This window comes from Budorcas taxicolor, chromosome 6 (genome assembly GCF_023091745.1).
Source record: "Budorcas taxicolor isolate Tak-1 chromosome 6, Takin1.1, whole genome shotgun sequence".
Lineage (NCBI taxonomy): Eukaryota > Metazoa > Chordata > Mammalia > Artiodactyla > Bovidae > Budorcas > Budorcas taxicolor.
In genome coordinates this window covers 101596167-101614382 of record NC_068915.1, presented here as the reverse complement: position 1 = coordinate 101614382, position 18216 = coordinate 101596167, and the positions used below count along the sequence as shown (strand labels likewise).

The following is an 18216-nucleotide window of genomic DNA, read 5'->3' as shown; positions in this document are numbered from 1 at the left end:
GTCGTGCACAGGCACTTAGGTGACGAATGTTTCCCCCAGTGGTTTAGCCTAGGAGGCATTCTGGAAGGTTACTCTGCACCCCGGGTGGCCTCAGAGGCAAGCAAGGTTTTAATAGTGAGGAGCTGGATGTCAGCTAGCAATGCCTTCAGGTCTACCCCTGGTGCATCTCCACCCCGTCTCGGTAGTAGGACTGGGAGGGACGAGTAGGTCGCCTACATTGGTAAAGGACAGACCGGGGAAGTAGGTCGCCTACCCTGGTAAGGGATGGACCATTGATAAGTCCGACCAGGGAAGGAAAGCTTTGGTGTAAAGTCTGTCTACACCCTCATCTAAAGCAGGGAGGGACACCTCTGGTAGAAAGATGGTGCTGGTCGCTTTTTTTCTCTCTTACAGATGGGAGCTAACAATTCCAGCCTCACTCCTTTGAACTGTATCCTGAAAAACTGGAATAGATTTGATCCGCAGGGCTTAAAGAAGATACACCTGGTCTTTCTATGTGATACTGCGTGGCCATGGTATCCATTGGAGGACGGCGAACAGCGGCCGGTTGGAGGGTCTCTTAAGTATAATACTGTTTTACAATTAGACCGGTTCTGTAGAAAACAAGGGAAATGGGTAGAAGTAGCCTATGTATTACCCTTTTTCTCTCTGTGAAATATGCCAGACTTACGTCCTAAGGGTACAGATTTGGGTGTGACTCCTTCAGCTCCCTCCAGTCCTCCTAGTTTGCTAGATGAGATGGAGGACAGGAGACAAAGAGATAAAGAAAAGCAGATTTCTCCAATCTATCCCTGGGATCATATGCACAGAGCAGCCAGAGAGACTGAAGAACAGCCACATGAGCTGTTGCCTCTTCATGAAGCACCCACCAGGAGAAATAATCAGTCTATGAGAGTTAATAAGCCTTTTTCTTATCAAGAAATACAAAGAATCAAGGAGGATATGGGAGACTATTTAGAGGACCTAGAAAAATAAATTAGAGCTTTTAAAGGTGTTATCCTGCTTTATGACCTTACTTGGAAGGATGTGATGTATATCTTGGGATAAACGCTGACTCCCTACTCAAAAACTTGAGTTTTGGGAAAAGCAATTGCTTATGGAGATGAATTGGAGAAGGCAATGGCACCCCACTCCAGTATTCTTGCCTGGAAAATCCCATGGACGGAGGAGCCTAGAAGGCTGCAGTCCATGGGGTCGATAAGAGTCAGACATGACTGAGCAACTTCACTTTCACTTTTCACTTTCATGCATTGGAGAAGCAAATGGCAGCCCACTTCAGTGTTCTTGCCTGGAGAAACCCAGGGACGGGGCAGCCTGGTGGGCTGCCATCTATGGGGTTGCACAGAATCGGACAGGACTGAAGCCACTTAGCAGCAGTAGCATGGAGATGAATGGTTTGGTAATGAATCAGTAGGGAAGAGGGAGGACGAGATAACCGCCCTCCCCACTGGGAATCAGGTGGTTCCAACTATAGAACCAGACTAGGACTACAACACAGCTAAAGGAAGATGGGATCAGGGTCATTTTGTCAGATGTATTCTTGAAGGACTCAGGCAGGTACGTGCTAAGCCTTTAAACTATGGCAAATTGGCAAACAGAACAGGAGGAGAAGGAAGCTCCTGGTAAGTTCCTAGATAGACTGAGAGAAGCCCTTCGAAGATTCACTGAGATTGATCCCGAAAGTGAAGAGGGAAAAGTGATCTTAAAAGATAGATTTCTCACTCAGTCGGCTCCAGATATCCGCTGTAAGCTATTGAAACTGGCATATGGACCAAATCAGTCTTTAGATAATCTGTTACAACTAGTTCAGACAGTCTATTATGGTAGGGAATATGAGGAAAAGAAAGAAAGGCAGAAAAAGACAAAGGAAAGGCAGAAACCCTCGCAATGGCTGTTCTTAAACAGCCTGAGAAAAATGCCCAGAGGGACCCAGGTGAAAAGGGAGGGGCTTGCTATTACTGTGGAAAGGAGGGGCATCTGAAGCGGAATTGCCCTCAGGCACCTAAGCCACCTCCAGCTCCATGTCCTGTCTGCAAAGGACCACACTGGAAGAGAGAAAGAGAGACTGCCCCCAGAGGTGTAGGTTTCAGAGGTCAGACTCTCAAGACAATCAGGACTGAAGGTGCCCAGGGGTCCCCACACAAGCTCCCACCCTAATTACACCTGAGAAACCCTCAATATCAATAACTGTGGGGGGGCCAATCCGTCGATTTTCTTTTAGATACTGGGGCAACTTACTCTGTGTTTATTGAAGCCCCTGGCCCACTTTCTTCCTGATCCGCTTCCATAATGGGACTGTCTAGACGAGCCAAAAGATGGGCCTGATAATCTATGTGAGCCTACTTCTGCTGACTCTAAAAATCCCGAGTCTGCTGTTTGATCTTAAGACAAAGCCTTCCTGTCCTGGGCTCACTCCTACTCAGCATTTCACAATCAGTCTAACTGCTGGGTCTGTGGAGCACTCCCCTCTTCATCAGTGGAAGGCTTCCCGTGGTGGACATCTTCACTACAAGGAAAAGACTTTCTCCACGTCTGCGAATACCTTTGACAACAATCATACGTGATGCTTCTTCTTAAACTGATGACATCTAACAATCCTAAGACGGACTGATGTAACTATGGATATAACATGACTTTTAAACTATCTTAATTACAATAATTCTGATTGTTCTATTTTTGCTGTTTGTTCCCTGCATTTATAACTGTGTAATTGGATTTGTTTCTAGTTTTTAAGTTACAAATGGTTGTCCAAGCTCCTCCGAGTGCCACAGCCTCCTCCAACTATTACTTGGGGGCCCTGGATCAGGGACCCTCAATATGAGGGTTAGGAGAATATGTTGCCTCAACAATATAGGGACCACATCCCTAAACAGCAGGAAGTAGTTATGGAATGAAAACGATGCCTTTTCCCTGGGCAACATAACTCTCCTAAAAGAAAAGGGGGAATGAGAGAGTCATTTCCTAGGCAGGTTGATAAGAAGTCTAGGGGTCCCCAAAGAGAGAGGGATCTGGAATTCTCAAGAAGGAAGAAAGGACAAACTATTGCTTTCCCCCCTCTACATTCCTGGAAAAGGTCAGTTTTCATTCCAATCCCAAAGAAAGGCAATGCCAAAGAATGCTCAAACTATTGCACAATTGCACTCATCTCACATGCTAGTCAAGTAATGCTCAAAATTCTGCAAGCCAGGCTTCAACGATACGTGAACCGTGAACTCCCTGATGTTCAAGCTGGTTTTAGAAAAGGCAGAGGAACCAGAGATCAAATTGCCAACATCCACTGGATCATGGAAAAAGCAAAGATTTCCAGAAGGACATCTATTTCTGCTTTCTTGACTATGCCAAAGCCTTTAACTGTGTGGATCAAAATAAACTGTGGAAAATTCTCAAAGAGACGGGAATACCAGACCACCTCACCTGCCTCTTGAGAAATCTGTATGCAGGTCAGGAAGCAACAGTTAGAACTGGACATGGAACAACAGACTGGTTCCAAATAGCAAAAGGAGTACGTCAAGGCTGTATATTATCACCCTGCTTATTTAACTTATATGCAGAGTACATCATGAGAAACGCTGGACTGGAAGAAGCACAAGGTGGAATCAAGATTGCCGGGAGAAATATCAATAACCTCAGATATGCAGATGACACTACCCTTACGGCAGAAAGTGAAGAGGAACTAAAAAGCCTCTTGATGAAAGTGAAAGAGGAGAGTGGAAAAGTTGGCTTAAAGCTCAACATTCAGAAAACGAAGATCATGGCATCCGGTCCCATCACTTCATGGCAAATAGATGGGGAAACAGCGGAAACAGTGTCAGACTTCATTTTTTTGGGCTCCAAAATCACTGCAGATGGTGATTGCAGCCATGAAATTAAAAGATGCTTACTCCTTGGAAGAAAAGTTATGACCAACCTAGATAGCATATTCAAAAGCAGAGACATTACTTTGCCAACTAAGGTCCGTCTAGTCAAGGCTATGGTTTTTCCTGTGATCATGTATGGATGTGAGAGTTGGACTGTGAAGAAGGCTGAGCACCGAAGAATTGATGCTTTTGAACTGTGGTGTTGGAGAAGACTCTTGAGAGTCCCTTGGACTGCAAGGAGATCCAACCAGTCCATTCTGAAGGAGATCAGCCCTGGGATTTCTTTGGAAGGAATGATGCTGAAGCTGAAACTCCAGTACTTTGGCCACCTCATGTGAAGAGTTGACTCATTGGAAAAGACTCTGATGCTGGGAGGGATTGGGGGCAGGAGGAGAAGGGGACGACCGAGGATGAGATGGCTGGATGGCATCACGGACTCGATGGACGTGAGTCTGAGTGAACTCCGGGAGATGGTGATGAACAGGGAGGCCTGGCATGCTGTGATTCATGGCAAAGACTGAACTGAGGGACTGAACTGAACTGACATTCCTTAGGATTATGTATCTTGCCTGAGGATGGTCTCTGGATTAAACCTTGTGGCTTATCCTGCTATCTTAAAATGTAAATTATGGGAGTAGGTCTATATAACAATAATATATTCTGCCTGAGGACAGTCTCTGGATTAAACCTTCTGGCTAATTCTGTTATCTTAAAATGTAAATTATGGGAGTATGTCTGGTGAGGTCTTTACAACCTCCAGACATTCTTTTGATTAAATGGAGAATATATAACTCCATTGCTAACACTAGCAAGAGGGTACTCTTTCTACTCCTTTCTGATGTCTATGTCAGAAGCTTTCTCTATCTCCTTTATACTTTAATAAATCTTTCTTACACAAAAGCTCTGAGTGATCAAGCCTCATCTCTGGCTCCGGATTGAACTCTTCTCCTCTAGAGGCCAAGAATCCTGGCATCTTTGCATGATTCAGCAACAAGCTTTCACTTCCAGAGAATATTCAGGGTTGTTTTCTTTAGGATTTACTGGTTTGATCTCCTTGCAGTCCAAGAGACTCTCAATAGTCTTCTCTAACATCACAATTTGAAATAATCAATTCTTTGGTGTTCAGCCTTCTATATGATCCAACTGTCACATCCATGGGCTTCCCTTGTAGCTCAGCTGGTAAAGAATCTGCCTGTAACGTGGGAGACCTGGGTTCAATCCCTTGGTTGGAAAGATCCCCTGGAGAGGGGAAAGGCTATCCACTCCAGTATTCTGGCCTGGAAAATTCCAAGGACTGTAGAGTCCATGGGGTTGCAAAGAGTTTGACATGACTGAGTGACTTTCACTTTCTCACATCCATACACAATTACTGGAATAACCACAGCTTTGACAACATGGACCTTTGTCAGCTAAGTGATGTCTCTGCTTTTTAACACACTGTCTAGGTTTGTATAGCTTTCTTTTCAAGGAGCAAGTGTCTTTTAACTTCATGGCTGTAGTCACCATCTGCAGTGATTTTGGAGCCCAAGAAAATAAAATCTGCTTACTAAGTACATGTATCTAAAATCAATACTAAAGAAGGTATCTAAAGAATGTGGTCTTTCACTTACCTTGGAGAACGAGTCATTAGGTGTGAGAGAAGGTTTGCCACAAGGCTCCACAATGGGAGGACCTGAAGGAAGAACAGAAAGAAAAAGATGAGCCACTCAGAACACATTAGGGACAATAGTGAAAGAAGACCCACAATTTCTAAGCATGTTCTAATTTTTATTAATATACTGAGAGGTCATAACACCATGTGATTTTAAATCAACTAGATGGAATTAAATGTTAGAGGAGGGTTTATTCCAAGGACAAAGTCAACTATTTTTCTTAAAAAAAAAAAAAAGTTGGTATAAAAGCTCAGTTTGGTCTAAATGTTTCTAGTATTTGAAACTGAATATAGATTTTTCCCAACTAAATGGGAGAGAAATCGTAGGTGCTGAACTACAGTCACTGGAAAGATAGCAGATCCTTTTTTTTTTTTTTTACTGTGTATAAAATAATTTACTTGCTTCTCCTTGCCAAGGTTTGATATGTTCTCCTACCATCACTGAAGTCTAGCCTATAGGAGACATCATTTCCCAGAATGCCAAGCCTGCCTGAAAATTCAAAGCAAGCAAACAAACCAAAAACACAAACCAGAGCAAACACCAGAGATGCTATTAATCACTTGGTATTATCTTTAATTACAAAGACTTTTCCAATCACATCACATAGCGATCATTTTATCCACTGCTCCATTTGGCTGCCAATCTCTTATCTCTCTCCTCAGCAATGGTAAGGCGAATACCCTTTCCATGGGGAAGAGAGATCCATGGTTTGTTGCCTTTGCCAATAACGAAAATGTTCGAGAGCTGAGTGGCAAAGCTGTTGCCGTTTGCATCTTTCACATGAATTACATCAAAAGAACCTGGATGTCTCTCCCGGTTTGTAATCACACCAATTCTTCCCAGGTTAGCACCTCCAGTCACCATGCACAGGTTACCAGTGTCAAATTTGATGAAATCAGGAATCTTGCCAGTCTCCAAGTCAATCTGAATGGTATCATTCACCTTGATGAGGGGATCAGGGTAACGGATGGTACGAGCATCATGGGTTACCAGATGAGGGATTCCTTTTGTCCCCACAAATATCTTTCTTACTTTGCACAATTTATACTTGGCCTCCTCAGGTGTAATACGATGAACAGCAAAGCGACCCTTGGTGTCATAGATCAAATGAAAATTCTCTCCAGTCTTATCAATGCTGATGACATCCGTAAAACCAGCAGGGTAGGTTATATCTGTGCGGACTTCGCCATCGATCTTAATGAAATGCTGCATGCAAATCTTCTTTACTTCATCTCCAGTTCAGGCAAACTTAAGTCTATTCCTTAGGAAAATGATTAGGGGGAGACATTTCCTTAGCTTGTGGGGGCCGGTAGATGGACGAGGGGCAAACACACCAGTCAGTTTATCCAGCATCCAATGTTTTGGAGCTGCTACATGTTTCAGGTGCTTCTTGGGACCCTGAGCCATGGCTGCGCTAGGCACGAAAAGAGCAGCAGATCCTTTATTTCATTTCACAAAGACTATTGATTTAACACAGGAAAATAAGTATGGATATAACTGGAGACTATGTTTTCTAAACCAAATGCTGATTTTTTGGTTTTCTAAACCAAATGACTCTTCGCCCTCAGCACAAAAATTCAATACATATATTAAATATGAGATTGTTTCCTCTACAGTTAAAATGTATGTATTTAATTAGATTCATTATTTCTAGGAGATACTTTATTAAATTGCCAGGAAAAATAATTAAACAGGGTACCAAAATTGAACTACTCGTTCAAAGGAATCATACTTAAGTTTATTATTTGCAACCTCTACTCTGTCCCCGCTCTCTTGCCCTCTGTTCTCAGGCAACCACTGATCTGCTTTGTCACTACAGATTAACTTGCACTTTTGTACAACTTTGTATAAACTGAATAATACAATATGAATTCATTTTTGTATTATTTTGTATTATTATTTGGCTTCTTTCATTCAGGATACCTATTTTGAGTTTATTTTAATTATGTTGTTGCATGTATCAACAGTCTATTCATTTTTATTGCTGAGTAATATTCTACTGTTCGAATATATTATTGGGTTGGCCAAAAAGTTCATTAGGGTTCTTCCATAGACTGCTTATACAAAGGGTTATTCATTTAACAGTTCTTGGTCATTTGAGTGGTTTCTGATTTTGGTAGTTATAAAGAAAGCTGCTAAAAAAAATTCCTGGACAAGTTTTTGTCTCTGGATATATGGCTTCTTTTCTCCTGAGTAAATAAAGAAGTGGAATGACTGGATAACACAGTTCAGTTCAGTTCAGTCGCTCAGTCGTGTCCAACTCTTTGCGACCCCATGAATCGCAGCACGCCAGGCCTCCCTGTCTATCACCAACTCCCGGAGTTCACTCAGACTCACGTCCATCGAGTCAGTGATGCCATCCAGCCATCTCATCCTCGGTCGTCCCCTTCTCCTCCTGCCCTCAATCCCTCCCAGCATCAGAGTCTTTTCCAATGAGTTAACTCTTCACATGAGGTGGCCAAAGTACTGGAGTTTCAGCTTTAGCATCATTCCTTCCAAAGAAATCCCAGGGTTGATCTCCTTCAGAATGGACTGGTTGGATCTCCTTGCAGTCCAAGGGACTCTCAAGAGTCTTCTCCAACACCACAGTTCAAAAGCATCAATTCTTCGGTGCTCAGCCTTCTTCACAGTCCAACTCTCACATCCATACATGACCACTGGAAAAACCATAGCCTTGACTAGATGGACCTTAGTCGGCAAAGTATGTCTCTGCTTTTGAATATACTATCTAGGTTGGTCATAACTTTTCTTCCAAGGAGAAAGCATCTTTTAATTTCATGGCTGCAATCACCATCTGCAGTGATTTTGGAGCCCAAAAAAATGAAGTCTGACACTTCACTTCCACTGTTTCCCCATCTATTTGCCATGAAGTGATGGGACCGGATGCCATGATCTTCGTTTTCTGAATGTTGAGCTTTAAGCCAACTTTTTCACTCTCCTCTTTCACTTTCATCACGAGGCTTTTTAGTTCCTCTTCACTTTCTGCCGTAAGGGTAGTGTCATCTGCATATCTGAGGTTATTGATATTTCTCCCAGCAATCTTGATTCCAGCTTGTGTTTCTTCCAGTCCAGTGTTTCTCATGATGTACTCTGCATATAAGTTAAATAAGCAGGGTGACAATACACAGCCTTGACGTACTCCTTTTCCTATTTGGAACCAGTCTGTTGTTCCATGTCCAGTTCTAACTGTTGCTTCCTGACCTGCATACAGATTTCTCAAGAGGCAGGTGAGGTGGTCTGGTATTCCCATCTCTTTCAGAATTTTCCACAGTTTATTGGGATCACACAGTAGGCATGTTTAACTTTTTAAGACATTGGCAAACTGCTTTCCAAAATGGTTGTACCATTTTACACATTCATCACTGCAAGAGAATTCCTATGAATGATACTATATGATTTTTAAGAATTCATAAATTAGGTCAGAGAATCCCATAAAGTCAGATTACTAGGCAGTTTCTACAAGGCAGACAGGGCACAGCTACTTTCCTCAGGCTTGAAAGTTACAAACTTCTGAGTCATCTCAGAGGTCACTAGACAAATGCTCTCCTGACTGTTGTGTGAGGTAGTCTGACTCTACTGTGAACCAGAATTATCAGGGAGCAGCAGGAAGGGCCCCTAAGGCATTCAAGATAAGAACAGAGGAGGAGAGAACCAGAGGTGCTTTAGCTTTCAGAAGGTAATCAAACCACAGCTGCAGCTGTCAGATTTCTCTGAGCTGTTTTGGTACTTAGATACTACTGGGCTTCCCTGGTGGCTCAGAGGATAACGAATCTGCCTGCAAAGCAAGAGACCCAGATTCGATCCTTGGGTAGGGAAGATCCCCTGGAGAACAAAAGGGCAACTCACTCCAGTATTCTTGTCTGGACAATCCCATGGACAGAGAAGCCGGGTGGGCTACAGTCCATGGGGTTGGAAAGAGTTGGACATGACTGAGCTTCTGAGCATGGTGGTGGCCAAATACCCTAAAAGTTTAGCTCTATAAAGAAGTACTGGATTTACATTTCAAACACTTTAAGTTTGACCATATTCCCCTGTGCCTAACATTTTTATATGGTATGAATACTGCCAATAAAAGCTACATTTACCAAGCCTGATTATGTAAAGGAGAGCATGGAGTCAGACATCCTGGTTTAAATTCTGCTTTGACTATTTATTTACCCTTTGAGCTTGGGCAAGTTATCAGACTTTTCAAGGCCTCGGTTTTTGCTTCTATAAAAGGAGGATATAAGTCTCACAGGGTTGTTGCGAGTATCTGAGCACCTGGAAGAATGCTTAGTCCAGGAAAAGCATTAAATTAATCTTAACTTCTGCCACCACTATTAATACTATAATCTCTATTACTATGCTAGACTATAAGACAGATACTTTGTTTATTCATTGCTATACTCACAATGCCCAGAACTCTGCCTGGCACAGAAAAGAAATTCAGTAACTGCTTGAATAAATCATTATGTGACAATCATTGTAATAAGCTGACATATTACTGTATTTATGCCTCATTATAACCTTATAAGGTAGATACTTTTATAACAATCTTTTCATCTCTCAGGTAGAAAACAGAGGCTTAGATGCGGATCAAGTAACTTGCTAAGGTTACACGGGGCCTAATGAACTCAGGTCTGCCTAGCTTTAAATCCTAGGGTCCATGCTGCCCCACTCTTTCCTATCATGCACTGAATTTTAGACAAGCTTTTATTTAAACGTCACTTTTTCACTTAGATTCTGCAAAACAGTCTGGAAGGGCCATAGAACACTATATTGACAGTACCCAAACGTGCTTTTGGGACAAGATAGTTACCTCTCCATAAGTATTTGTATCATTAAAAAAAAAAAAAAATCATTGCATCCTTACCATTGGCTTTGGCTGACTTTGAAGCTGCAAGAGCAGACCTCTTGGAACTGGGAACCACTGGATGACCATCTCTGTGTTGTTTAAAACAGAAAAAGAAAGAAAACAAAATTGTAAATTATTTAAGATATTTGCTTAAGTTTCCCTCAAACTATCTGTTAACCATTTGGCCTTGAGTTTTATTTTGGATGGGCTTCAGTGGTCTAGGTAACTTTCTGAAGCTGTAGACAAGATTTTATCAGTCTTCATCTATATATGCTGGAAGGAGATATTTGTGACCGAAAAAAGATTAAGATTCACTTTTTAAATAATAAAATAATAACTGGCTAGTTTGTAGCTGGAAGCAGGATGAAGGGGAAGGTAATTGGGACTACTCCAGTACTTTGGCCACCTCATGCGAAGAGTTGACTCACTGGAAAAGACTCTGATGCTGGGAGGGATTGGGGGAGGGAGGAGAAGGGGACGACAGAGGATGAGATGGCTGGATGGCATCACCGACTCGATGGACCTGAGTTTGAGTGAACTCTGGGAGTTGGTGATGGACAGGGAGGCCTGGCGTGCTGCAATTCATGGGGTCGTAGAGAGTCGGACATGACTGAGTGACTGAACTGAACTGAATCTTTAGGGACTTCAGCCAAGACGAAAGTAGAAAGATGAAAAAAACTGATTTTAGACCTGAGGAAAGGGATGTTCTGGCGGTACAGACGGTAAAGAATCTATCTGCAATGTGGGAGACCTGGGTTTGATCCCTGGGTTGGGAAGATACTTTGGAGCAGGAAATGGCCACCCACTCCAGCATTCTTGCCTGGAGAATTCTGTGGACAGAGGAGCCTGGCAGGCTACAGTCAGTCCATGGGGTCACAAGAGTTGGACATCACAGACTGACCAACACTTCCACTTTCTTTTTCAAGAGATGCTCTAGTAATTTGGAGGCAAAAAATTCTAGACTATGGTTAGTAGAATCAGAAAAACATTTTTCCAGGTTGTCTGAACACGTCTCTCCTCCACTAATTAACATTCAGCTACATTTATGAAAATAACTGTAGGCAATCAAATTTTTAGAGATATTGAGGGAAACTGGCTCAAGGGGAAAAGTATACAATCGAACTTAAAGGTTCAGAAGGAGAAACAGGCTTATAATCAAATGATTTATTAACTGTTCTTATATGGTGGAATACATACTATGTAAAGTCCATCCTGTGTCACAGACACAAATGTGAAGTTTTCTTTTATGTAATATAAGACTGTAATCTAAAAAGCCTGGGTTCATGTCCTTGTGGAAGGCAGAGTAGTGGCTCAAAAGATGTCTGCATTATAATCCGCAGAATGTTATGTTATATGGCAAAAGGAATTTTGCAGGAGTGAATAAACTAAAGATCTAGAGACTAAGAGATTATCCTAGATTATCTCATGTAATCACAAGGGTCCTTATAAGTTAAACACGAAGGTAGGAATGTCAGAGTCAGACAGATATGATGACCAAGGGTGCTGTGGGCTATGAGCCAAGAAAGATGGCCAATGTCTAAAAGGAGGGAAAGGCAAGGAGATGATTTTCTCCTTTGGAAGGGATGCAGCTCTGCTAACACTTTGATTTTTAACCCAATGAGACCGTTTTATATTTCTGGCTTCCAGAACTGTTAATATATTTAATTTTTATTGGTTTAAGCCACTAAATTTGTAGTCATTTGATAGCAGGAAACTAACACATACATTAAAAAAAATTTATTTCCATTATTAAGTGAAAGAAGAGTTGCTATTAGCATTTCTTATAATGGGAAATGGTCAGGAGGTATAGTGGATGCGACAGTCTATGCCTCATTGGTTGTAGACATGAGGTTCTGGGAGGACAGACCGTGTTCCAGCTCCGGGAATCAGCCAGGACTTGCCAGGGCCAACCAATATATTCTCATTCCTTTGCCTCATCAGGACTTGCCTGAATTTAGGTCTAAGGCAATGGGCATTCACACACAAATCCATGAATAACTGTGGAGTACCTTGTAGCTTTCAGCACCACTGAAGGAAGTGACATGTCTAATGTTCTCTTAGCTTCCTCCAGAGTCATTCCTTGAGTGCTGACTCCGTTCACATAGTGGATGATGTCTAAGAGCTGGAGATTACCCTCTGTGGCTGCGATTGACCTTGGATTGATATCACTAACATACACCACTTGATGAAGGCTGCCACGACCTCCAGATAAGGAAAAACCTTCAGGAGATAGAAAAATATTTGTTTCCTTAGGCTTAACAGTATGTACTTTTAATCTATCCAAGAAAAGTCACACTGCCCAAAGCTTGATTTTGCCATTACCCAACTCCTCTTTGTTGCACGTAAATGTGATATCAGGTAGCAAATGAGGCAGCACAGGCATCCTGGGTAATTCCAGAACTCGGCCAAGAACTAATCTGACTGTCCTGGGCGCAGCTCGGAGTAGGTTCACTGCATCTGTGTGAGTCATGTTTGTAACATCTGTATCATTAACCTACAGAGATAAGAAAGGGCCAAAGTGGGATTATAGTTTTTGGAACACAGGAGTTACTGACAAAATATAGTAATTTCCCTAACTTTCCATATAATCTATTTTGGCTAATAGGAGATTCACAATGAAGAGTGGTCTCTAGGGACACTTTCCTGGTGGTCCAGTGGTTAAGAATCTGCCTTGCAATGTAGGAGACATGGGTTTGATCCCTGGTGGGGGAACTAAGATCCCACATGCCACGGGGCAACGAAATCCATGCAGTGCTACTACAGAACTTGCACACTGCAATGAGAAGCCCACGTGCCACAACATGAGAAGACTGCACGCAGCACTGAGCAAAGCCCCCCATGTGCTGCAACAAAGACCCCAGTGCAGCAACAACAAAAAAAGAGTCTGGTCTCTAGTTTACTAATAATCTTCTTTACTGTGGAAATCATGAGCACAAAGACCAAGTAATTATAAATGAAATAATAATGCTACTACTATCGCTAATACAGATGTTATTACTTTGCTAATACAGAAAATTTATTCTTAGGGCTATTTAAGAAACTTTCTCTTTCTGAGACTCAAAATTGCTTGTTTAAAGTCTTTCCAAACTATGACTATATAAAGGCATTTATTTTTAAGAGGTGGAGAAGGAAAACATAAACCAAATGGAGAAATAGAGCATTGTATCAACTCAGCCTTCTCGGCTTTCCTTCTGCAGCACTGGCTTGATCTCTGGCCCTGCTGCAATGCTCAGTCACTTCGGTCGTTTCCGACTCTTGCATCCCTATGAACTGCAGCCCGCCAGGCTCTTGTGTCCATGGGATTCTCCAGGCAAGAATACTGGAGTGGGTTGCCATGCCCTCCTCCAGGGGGTCTTCCCAACCCAGGGATCATGAATGTGCGTCTCCTGCATTGGCGGGTGGGTTCCTTACCACTAGCACCACTTGTCTAGCCACACTGGCACAAACACAGTCTGCTTAAATGTCTTACCTTGATGAGCCGGTCCCCAGGTCTCAGCCTCCCATCACTTTTGGCTGGATCCTGAATGACGTCATGAACATAACAACCAACGCTCTGATTGCCTTTGGTTACTGTGAAGCCCAGGCTTCCTTTTTCCGACTTATTTAGGGTAATCAGGAGTTCTACCTCCTAAGGAAAGAAACAGTGATTCTATTTTGCAGTACAAAGGGAAAAACAACTATTCTTTCCATTGATTAACACAGGAGAAAACTAAACTTTAAAAGGCTGCTTAACTTGCCCAAGTGAAGAAGGCAGGTATGTATGTCTAGTTCTAGACAGAAGGTACTCCTCCAACCTCTTGCCTGCCAATGTAAAATAAAAGTTGGGTTTAAATTCAACATTATGTGCTTGTCTAGAGATAGCTGACCCAGAACTTACTCAAGCTTCAATTCTTATATTTTCAGAATAAACAAAAAAAAAAACCACCCATGCCAAAAGCAACAGAAGAAAGCTTTTCTTGGGTAAAAACATGAAGTCTGGGTGATTAAATATCACAACTTGATATATTTAGTTGTATGAAAAGTTTTTCTTTCAGATTTTAACTGAGGCACAAGGGTTGCTTAGGGCTTATAGGCATGATGACAGATTTCTAAGGAAATCATCCAAAGATTATTTTCACTCTACTGCTGAGAATGAAATTGAAGATGTAGATGCTACACACACACACACACACACACACACACACACACACACACACACACACACACACACAATTATAGGGAAGCAAAGTGCTGGAAAGATTAAAGTGTTTATGGGTTCTAACTAGTGATGGTTTTAATCTTTTCTAACTTTTCTATAATAAGTATTTATTACTTAGATAACACAAAAAAAGTATTAAAAGGGTGACTTTGAATCAGTGTTAAGGATATTATTCTCTTTTTTCAAATTCAAAAAATACTATATTTATCAAAAATTGGAACTATCAACAAATTTAGACTTTGTAAATTTTTTTTCAAACAAATTTTTTCACCTTTTACATTTGAAATTAAAAACTCCAAGTGGTCAGACAGAATGACAGAAATGACAAAACTCAGATTCTCTTTCATTTTCTTCAGATGATTGAGCTATCACTGTTTATGTCGAAGGGATATTATTTCTATTAGAAATGCGACTTCCAAAGTGAATTTGTAAGTTTAGAAGTTCTAGGGTTATTAGTATAAAGGATTCCATTTAGGCACCCATAGAACAGTGTGGAAGAGAATGAAATTACATTCAAACTTGATTAAAGAGTAAACAAGTAATTTGTCGAGTCTGGGAAATAATAGGTACTGGGCTAGGTGCTCTATATATGTTATTTCATTTAATACTTACCACAGTACCATGAGGTTACTAGTCCCATTTTACAGCTAAAATTGCTAAAACTCAGAAGAATTAAGTAATTCATCCATAGCATCTGCCAAATTACAGCAAGTCACTGGGAGAGTCAGGACGTGTATCCGAGTCTTGTCTTTCCCCTGAATTCTTAGCAGAGAAACATGGCAGATGTGTTGTCTATTTACTGAGCATAGATATGAGGCTGATCTAAAGGACAGCAATTTCCCTAAAGGGAAGCTGTGTATAACTACATTTTACTTGAGAAAATATAGAATGTTCTTCATGCAAAGGAAATAACTCACCAGTTCAAAGTCTTCAAGGTGGTTTTCCAAGTCATTTTTCAAAGATGTCAAGCTTTCTTGTCTAGTTGGTTCAGAAGTGTGATGCGTATGATATTTATCCATTGTATTTATGGGAACAGATTCTGATTGAGATTGACAGCTCTGCCCAGGAGTTACATCCAGTGGTCGAGGGGACAGAGGGTTACTACAGAGACAAAGCAAGACTATTTTCAAACACATTGCAATGCCAGTATAGTAAGTTTGTACCACAGATAGGAAATGCTTAACAAACAGTTACATCTGCTTTATAGTGAGATCATTTTTAGTCTGATTCTGGACTATGAATTTATTTCACATCTGTTATGTGCTAATATTACTGATTTTTATTCTCTGTTCATCTCTTTAAGCTGCACAAATCAGTGAGAAAAGTTAAATAAATATATTTTTGATTCCCAGTTGTTAATTTTGGAGCTAAGGCTGAAGCTAATGTTATCAGAAGGCTAATGTGTATTTCAACATAATAAGAAAAAGAAGAAATAAAGAGCCTTACTCTTGTAGTTATTTTGGAAGACATGATAGAAAAAAAAAAAAAACAATAAAAAACTTGAACAAATAGAGCTGGCCCTGAATATACACAAAGTGAAAGAAAGTGAAAGTCACTCAGCTGTGTCCGACTCTCTGTGACCCCATGACTGTAGCCTGCCAGGCTCCTCTGTCCATGGAGATTCTCCAGGCAAGAATACTGGAGTGGGTTACCATGCCCTTCCCCAGGGGATCTTCCCAACCCAGGGATCAAACCCAGGTCTCCCGCATTGCAGGTGGATTCTTTACCAATGGAGCCACCAGGGAAGCCCAAGAATACTGGAGTGGGTAGCCTAACCCTTTTCTACAGGATCTTCCCGACCCAGGAATTGCACCGGTGTCTCCTGCATTGCAGGCAGATTCTTTACCAGCTGAGCTACCAGGGAAGCCCAATATTGACAATACCTGCCCTCATGTTCTGGCTTCTTAGGTATTTTCTGAGGATAGTAAAACATGGTACAAATGGGATCTTCTTGACTCCTGAGTGTGTCGTGATGACTTTGTGCCTGTGACATCATGTTGCTTAGAGTCTGATGCAGAGCTGAACTCCAGCTCATGTTTGGTATCTTTGCTGGAGCTTTCACTAAGTCATCTTCTCCACTCTCGCTGCTGTCACTGTAACTGTCTCTCCTGGATGGGGACGCGCCTGGTCTCCCGTTTTTGTCAGACATCTCATTTTCATCTGAGCTGGTGCCTTGCTCTGCACACGCTGTCTGAGGAGGGTCTTTGCTGTTGTTCAGAGGTACTTGTGCTGGAGAGTGCAAGGGGGTCTGTAACGGACACATTTAAAAAGATCAGGGTGACAACTTATATTAACATATTTTTATTTCTGTGAAAATGAACAAATTAAACATCAGTACTTCCTGTTAAAATACTCAATTTTTTGATAAAAGTAATTTATGTTCATTAGAGAAAAAAACCGTATGTAACAATTGTTTATATTGTACAACTTGTACTTTCATTCAGAATTAGAGTCATAGTATATATTGTACTTTGTATCTTGCTTTCAAAATTTAGGTTTCTACCATGAGTATTTTCTGAGATCCTTAAACATGCTTTGCAAACACTGCATAAACTGTATAATAATCTTACAACTGGCTACAGCTTTTTATTGGATACAGATTTCTTTCTAGCTTTTCACTATTAATAGAAATCCAGAATTTCTTTGTATGTAGGTTTTCATCTGAGTTTCTCATTATTTCCTTGCAATTTTCTGTAATAGAAATATAATTTTCTATATTCAGAACATAAGATGTTTTTAAAAGCCTTGTTAAATATTTCCAGATTGCTTCCCAGAAAGATTATATCAACTTATATACTCAGGAACTGAGAGAATTTCTCAGTTCTTCCTATCTGATGACCAAAACCAATGTCATCTCTTAAATGCTATTGACAATGCACCTTACAGAAACGTTAGTTCCCTGTTAATGTCTTTATAATACTCCCTCCTTCTCCCCAGTATAAGGGTTAAAGTTTCTGGGGCCAGACACTCCTGTCTTTGATACCCAGTGATCACGTTCATTGGTAATGGAACACTATTTTAAGTAGATAGGACAAAGGCTTTCAATTAGATTATTATTCACTTATGTGTGGGTTCCTAACTACCAGTACGCAATTTATAAATAACCATCAAAATAGATTTTGGGTCTTTTGGCTATTCCTTCATACAGGAGAGTGAAATGGACAAACATATTGCCTACTCTCTGATTCCCAGTATTAAAAATTAAGGCCAAAAAAACTTAAATAATTCTCATTTTCATCTAAACCAGCTCAGAACGAATATTTTAAAATTTGATTCAATGAAGAAACGGACAAAAGGTTTTTGTAACCAATATTTTATGTCTTTTTCTACTTATGTTTGGCAAATAAATTCCCAAAATCCTAGAATCAGAAGGGAGGGAAGAGAAAGTGAATTATTTTATATTATAAACATCAAATACACTCACAGGTTATGTGACCCATATAAGATAATACTCCTAGCTAAAGAACTAACTAGGATGAAACCCAGGAGATCAATCAATGATGAAACCACTACAACTGAGTTAATCACTCCGATGACATTCTATAATAGTGTAAAGTACTTTTCCTCAGTCTCACCGAAAGAGCAGGGTCAATTTCTGGCAGCACCCCAGGTGGAGGTCTACAGAGGAGCAAGGATACTTCTGGAGACGTTCCCCTGAGAGCGGATATGACCTCC

General features: G+C 41.0%; 1 protein-coding gene and 1 pseudogene across 1 annotated transcript in view; both read right to left on the bottom strand.

Moving 5' to 3' along the window:
- PTPN13 (protein tyrosine phosphatase non-receptor type 13) overlaps positions 1-18216 on the bottom strand; it is a 223801-nt gene that overhangs the window by 31031 nt on the left and 174554 nt on the right. Inside the window, exons 30-37 of the mRNA XM_052641697.1 lie at positions 18117-18215; positions 16425-16789; positions 15459-15642; positions 13813-13971; positions 12666-12837; positions 12353-12563; positions 10362-10432; positions 5468-5529 (exon numbers count right to left, since the gene is read on the bottom strand). Of these exons, the coding sequence (XP_052497657.1) occupies positions 5468-5529; positions 10362-10432; positions 12353-12563; positions 12666-12837; positions 13813-13971; positions 15459-15642; positions 16425-16789; positions 18117-18215 (1323 nt within the window). The remainder of the gene's footprint in view (positions 1-5467; positions 5530-10361; positions 10433-12352; positions 12564-12665; positions 12838-13812; positions 13972-15458; positions 15643-16424; positions 16790-18116; position 18216) is intronic.
- On the bottom strand, positions 6125-6916 carry LOC128049454 (40S ribosomal protein S4, X isoform-like; annotated as a pseudogene).